At 47.9% G+C, this 6843-nt stretch overlaps 1 protein-coding gene across 3 annotated transcripts in view; it reads right to left on the bottom strand.

Moving 5' to 3' along the window:
• DYNLT1 (dynein light chain Tctex-type 1) overlaps positions 1 to 1133 on the bottom strand; it is a 14383-nt gene extending 13250 nt beyond the window's left edge. For 2 of the 3 annotated variants that reach the window (XM_018564437.1, XM_018564440.1), the window contains exon 1: positions 652 to 761. In XM_018564437.1, the coding sequence (XP_018419939.1) occupies positions 652 to 678 (27 nt within the window). In that variant the 5' untranslated portion in view covers positions 679 to 761. Of the gene's footprint in view, positions 1 to 651; positions 762 to 940 lie in introns of those variants that run through there. The other variant, XM_018564439.1, reaches the window with a different exon arrangement.
• Positions 1134 to 6843: the final 5710 nt, after the last annotated feature.

Genomic DNA, 6843 nt, shown 5'->3' with positions numbered 1-6843 from the left:
GTCAGTAACCACAATAATAATAATGCAGCCACTGCCTCCAATGGTTGGGGTTATTATTACAGCCACTGACTCCAAAGCTGGGGTTTTTTATTGTGGACACTGACACCAATGTTTGCCCCCAGCGTTGGAGTCAGTGGCCGCAATAATAATAGTGGGGCCACTGACTCCAATGATGGGGGTTATTATTGCGGCCACTGTATGAACACAGACATTTTCAAGTATTGAGGTGTGTTGCAGCTCATTTAATTGAAATGGGCTGTCCAACACAACGCGCTGCTATTATGCGGCCCCCTGGAAGTATAAGGGGTTAAACTTGAAGCCCTCCATAATCGTCAAGTTGGGCACCACTGCTGTGTGGCTTTGTTCCAGGTATCATTAATCAGCGGAGGAACAGGCTACACATAAATATTTTCTGCAGTGCCAGCTGCTACAGGGCAGTGCCACATCCTGCGGCAATGTGACCTGACGGTGCCACAAGTATAACGATCTGAGAGACAATAGCTGAAGAAGATTCTGTCATCTCTCCAGTCAGGGGGGTCACACATACAGGCCAGTGTGACACATGAACGAGAAGTTATGGACGGTGCCTTACATGCCTCTCTCCCCCCAAACAAGTCCAGACCACACACCCCCTCTCCCGGGACCCCTCACCTCTTCCGCCGTCTGAAAATCGTCCATCTTCCCTCGAGCGACCACTCACCGACCACCTTGCGCGCGCACTCACCGGCAGCTCGAGAACACTGGCAGCCCCGCCTACCGCCGGTTGCCACGGACGCGCAGGTGACAATAGCTGAAGAAGATTCTGTCATCTCTCCAGTCAGGGGGGTCACACATACAGGCCAGTGTGACACATGAACGAGAAGTTATGGACGGTGCCTTACATGCCTCTCTCCCCCCAAACAAGTCCAGACCACACACCCCCTCTCCCGGGACCCCTCACCTCTTCCGCCGTCTGAAAATCGTCCATCTTCCCTCGAGCGACCACTCACCGACCACCTTGCGCGCGCACTCACCGGCTGCTGGAGAACACTGGCAGCCCCGCCTACCGCCGGTTGCCACGGACGCGCAGGGGGCCACGCCCAAAGCGCCCCTCGCTCGTCACGTGACATCCCCTTGTCCTCCTCACTGTCCTGTGACGAGACATAGGGAGGCGGGGGGGAAGCTGAGGCAGAAAGGGGGTGTGTCATTTCATGTCACGTGTCAGCAGTAACTTGTTATCAGGCCATCACCCATATTAGTGTACAATACTTACATGTCATGTGTCTCCTGCGAGTGTGTGTGTTCTCCCAGGATGCTGTGCGCGATGTGTTGTTAGTTTTCCCGTAGTAAGAGCAATGCCTGGCCTGCCACTTCCACTGTGCTGCTGCTGGAGCAGTGTCCCCAACTGAGAAAATACTTGTGCTTTCCTGTTACTTATTGCAATGGTATGGGCTCATATGTGTCCAATTGTACTTTACGCCTCCATAGTCTAAAAGGACTGAGAATTCTTTAACCACTTGCCGTATGGAGCAATGTTTTGATTTTTGCACGTTAAAATCTTAATTTTTGGCTAATGCAGATGCTGCAGTGCCGTCCGTCCGTTTTTTTACTACGGGCGGACGGCAAGAGGTTAAACCCCTCAAACAATTATATATTATCTGAAAGCAGAGGCCATGTAGAGTACAAAATGCTAGCTGCAATTTTTTATGTTGCACAATGCTTATCAAATTGATATTTGTATTAAAAATTACATTAAAGGAGAACTATGAGATGAGTGATTTCCACTCACCTCATAGTTCTAGCTGACCTGTGACAATAAGACTGTCACAGGTCGGCTCAGTAGATCGGGAGGTGAGCGAACACATACCGGCGTTCGCTCACCTCTCGATCCTGTCACAGCTCTCTGCCGTGACAGGGGGAGGGGCTGGATTCCCCCCGATCCGCCAGCGCTGACTGGTGGAACGGACGGGTGAGGGGGCGGGTACAGCTGGCTCTGCCTTTAGATAGGCAGATCCAGCTGTCACTCACGCAGCTGGGCGGATCCCTACGTCTAAGTCGGGATCTGCTCCGGCTGCGGCGTCTCAGTATACCGCGAGCAGCAGCTCGCGGTATACTGAGCCTAAGGTGACGTTATGTTAGGAAACATTTATTATTACACAATTTGTTGGGTAAAATATAAAAGATGGGGTCACGTCGGGTAAATAGAGACCAAACATGTCAAGCTCTAAAATTGCGCGCACCCGCAAAATCGCAAAAAACTACCATACCCAAAATGGACCATAGGCAACTCTTTAAAAGCTTTTACAGCTCATCAGTTTAGTGTTATCAGTGATTAATGGCCCTAAAATTATTGCTCTCACTGCGGCGTTCGCGGTGATATGCAACATGTGCGGCGTAATGGGCGCAATCGCTGTTTTCGCAGGTATGCGCGCGCGACGCATGTTTGCATGCGTGTATGTATGGGTGGGGGCTTTAAAAAAATTAGTTTTTTTTAATTATTTTTTATGTGTAACTTTACATTTTTGGTGGGGAAACTTTAATTTTTTTTCCTATTTTTTTTTCCCCACTTAACTTTATTGCTATCACATATGGGGGCTAAGAAATCCCCCTATGTGATAGCAAAATGATGTGACAGGTCCTCTTTATGGAGACATCAGGGGTCTCCAAGACCCCTAATGTCACCTAGGACCCCCCTGAAGAAGCTGATGAAGCAGAGATCTGCTTCATCAGCTTCTCTCCAGCGTCTGAAGCTACATCACTTCCGCATTCTGGCAGCGGAGAGGGGACAGGAGGGAGATTGTGTACCTATCCCCCTCTGATCCCCTGTGACAGAGGTACTATGCTGGTCCCGGGCTCGCACCGGCCACAGCGGAGCTCGGGACCTGCGTGACAACGGTAGGGGGGGCCGCGGAGGGAGGGGGGGACACGGGCCAGCAGCTCATACAAGCGATCCACCATTTCTATAGCTGGCGGATCGCTTGTATGTTAACAGGCATTGGTGCCTGTTTTTAAATTGTCGGTGTTGCCCTGCGGCGCGCACGAATGGGCGTTGCCGAGCGGATATCTAAAGATGCCGCTCAGATCTAGAGAGCTCCCGGCCGGCCGTTTTTTTACAACGGCCAGCTGTGTCTGACCTGTGACAGTCTCATTGTCACAGGTCGGCTAGAACTATGAGGTGAGTGGAAATCATTCGTCTCATAGTTCTCTTTTAAATGTAATGCTCACAAACGCAATATAATAACCCATTTATTTGTAAAAAGAAAAAGATGAGGTTGTGTCAGGTAAATAGATACCAAACGTCAAACCGGAGAAATGTGGGGTAGCATAGGGGGTCCCAGGGATCCCAACCCGAAAAAAGTCATTTCAGGGAGGTGCTAATGCTTCCCTTGCTATCTGCTGTTTTTTTTTTTTTTTGTTCCAGCTCCTCCTGGTTGGTTGTACTGCATCTTACGGCGGCGCACTTAAAATAAAGTATTGCATGTCGTACTTTTTTATGAACACGCCATCAGAACGCAGTGGTGTGAACTGTCACCACCCATGACAAGACAAATTGTCTTGCGCTCGGCCTCTGCTGGGAAAAACGTCCAGCACAGCCCAAGCGCAGACATGTGATCGAGCCCTTAAATGGCAGTGATCGATTCACCACCAATGAATGTTTGGTGAAAGGCACATTCACTGTTGTATAAATATACCACCATTTTTCGTTTCTCTTTTTTTCATACCATTAAGTTTAAAAATGTATTCAGTCATCTGATCATAAAGGCCATATCATACTAAACTGCTAGTAGTACCAAAGTAAAAATTGTGCAAGCAAACTTCATAAATCACTGGAAGGAATAGTAACATTGTTTGGGATTACAAATCCATTGTTGGTAGAAACAGACATTAGTGTTTGCTGTGTCAAAGCACTGGTGGCTTGTTTGAGTGTCTCCCTGGGAACCTTCCTCCATAGCAAGCACTACAATCCTATTTATTCACGTTGCTTTTCTATTGGAATGACATCCATTTAATCAAGTACAGGAAAGTGTTATTGTTTCAGAGGTTCTGTAAGGGGTCATATGTTTGCTAACACATAGGGTCTACCCAGTGTTACATGTAACCCTTTGATTCAGGTAAGGATCCAAGGGTACTTAAACCCTTTAAAGCAGTGGTGGGCAACTCTGACCATCCAGCTGTTGTGGAACTACAAGTCCCACAAGGCATTGCAAGACTAAAGCTGCCCATACACCTTACAACCATCGCACGACATTCGTTGTGCGATGGTTGTAAGGTGATTCAAACTTCGTACGACCTGCCCATCTTGGACAGGCAGATTGTACATGCGATCATCGCAAGCCCTCCCCGCTGAGGGCAGGGCTTGCTGATGATTGCAATAGTGAGCGGGCAGTTTGCGCTTTCGTCTTGCGATCACGCTACCAACCCGACGAAAATCGTACGATTTTCGGAGGGTTTTCTAGCGTGTTTGTAAGACAAAAGTTGTGCGACCATACAGTAAATGGGGTCACACGCTGCACATACACCTTCCGACTATCGTACGATCGCGGGATCACCCGCGATTATCGAGCGATAATCGGCAGGTGTATGGGCACCTTGAAATTTACAGGCATGTCTCCCAGAGGCAGAGGTATGTTGGGATTTGTAGTTAAAGCTCAGCTGAAGGGCCGGAGTTGCCCACCCCTGTTTTAAAGTGAAGTCCAAATATTAATGTGATGTTTTTGAAAATAGAAATATATTTACAAAACAGGTTTGATAAGTATTGTAGTTATTTATAAACCACAATAGATTGTTTATAAACCAGTTTTGCACAAGCAAAGGCTGTATGCATATACGTATACATGTCATGGGGTCTATGAGATAAGCAAACTCATGAAAGGTGGTACGGTAAACACTGACATTTTGTACAGGGACATTATATATTAAAGCCTTTCCTGCGTTTCTTCCCGATCTATAGAGTGAAAATGTACCAAAAACTGAAAAAGGGATCAGCAAAGTATTCATCCAGATTATGTACTGTTGCCGAATTTGCCAAATTTCATTTGGATGTGCTTACTATCCTGAAATGTGATAAATGGATACTGTGAAAGAGAAAGGCTTGCTTGCGCACTTACTTTTCTGCAGGACAGCAATCAACAAAAACGTGCGACCAAGTACCTAAAGTGTATGTAAACCCTAAATGATGCAGATCACTTCCCATTCATTCATAATTGAGGATACAGTCCACATACCATATCCTCATTTATCTACAAACACTCAGCGATCACTGATCGCTGAGTGTTTGCATTGGCTCTCCTCTCTGACACGCTGTCACAGGAGTCTGAGTGAGCGGTGCAAGAAGGAGAACTCAGCCTCCTGTAACAGCGATGTCTACGCCCCCACATCGCTCTGCCAGACTGTGATAGGCGGCCGAGCGGTGTGGGAGGAGAGACACAGGCCGCTCACATCGCTCTCGTCCCGCAGCGCTCGGCCGGCTGTCACTTTCTTTCTTCCCCGCTGGGACACAGAGCAGCGCACAGCAGGGAGGAAAGAAAGCAGGGATGCATTAAGCCAAAAGTGCCATTTTCGGCCGATATGTTTCAGCGGCCGATATTTCGGTGCTTCCCTACTAAAAATAAACTCCTGATTGGTCCCTTTTGATTTATTAAATATACCATTGAAAGCATTTTGTTATATCCATTTAATAAGTGCAAAAACCCACAATCCTGTAGGAGATCTTGTCAGCTGATAACTTTCTGTTCTCTGCTGTGCCACATGCTTATCAGTTACATTGTCCTCAGCTATATTTTAGTACTACAGAACTCCGCCCCTTTCTGTTTTATAGGCGACAAGAGGGAATGTTTATTTTCCTGTCCAAGTTCTGATGCCCTGATACTGTAGAGTGCTGGTGTGACCCAGTCTCTGAAGACTTACTTTGTGAATATGCCAATTAATATATCCTGGAACGTGACCTTCAGGCATTGGACTCTGATAGTGGAACTTTCCAGATTCTCGTGCACTGTGCAAATGGCAGAGCCCTCCATAGGTCCAGAACTGTGGACTCTCTCTAAGCACTCCATTAATATGTGCCTGGTAATCAGAAACTAATACATCACTGGCACTGTTAAGCGCCACCATTGTAACCCTGTTCCATCGGTTTCCACAGAAAGGGTTAACGCATTGGGTAATTAAGGGCTGCATCACTAGCTGAAGAGGCATGCTAGCACACTCCATACTCTGTTCCCACATTTTTAGCGTGTTGTAGTTATATAACTGTACATGCAAGGTGGTTTCCTCTCCTTTTTCAGGAGAACGGTGCATTTGCCCTTCACTTTTATCCATCTGCCCATTGCCAAGATGCCCATTACCCATCTTTACAAAATACCTTTGCTAAGTCTAGATCAGTGGTGCCCATTAGGTCGATCGCGATCTACCAGTTGATCGCAAAGCGATCACTAGTAGATTGCGATGTCCTGTCCTCCCGCCGTGGGGCTTCACCTCTGGATCCCCGCTGCTCTCCCCATCTGTATGCAGTGGGGATCCGAGGAGAAGTGAAGGTAGCGCTGCAGCCAGCGGCAGGGGGGGGCGGAGGAGGGAGCCACTATCACAGCAGCATGGCGGAGCAGTGAGGAGAGAGAGAGCCGCTCGGCCAGGATCTGACAGCTGGCAGCTCTCTCCTCACCGCTCGACCATGCTGCTGTGACAGCGCCTGCCTCCACTTCTCCCCCCGCAGCTGAAGTACTACCTTCACTTCTCCTCGGATCCCCCGCTGACTCTCCCTCCCCATTCAGAAACTGGATGATAGTAAATAGTTTCTGAATGAATAGGAAGCCTCTGTGCTTTCCATTCATTTAGAACAGAGGCTGTAGAAAAAGAGATTGAGGACTTTAT

Source organism: Nanorana parkeri, unplaced genomic scaffold (assembly GCF_000935625.1).
Source record: "Nanorana parkeri isolate BGI_ZX_2015 unplaced genomic scaffold, ASM93562v1 scaffold750, whole genome shotgun sequence".
Taxonomy (NCBI): Eukaryota; Metazoa; Chordata; class Amphibia; order Anura; family Dicroglossidae; genus Nanorana; species Nanorana parkeri.
The sequence above is the reverse complement of the archived record's forward strand: the minus strand, read 5'-3'. Positions and strand labels throughout refer to the sequence as shown.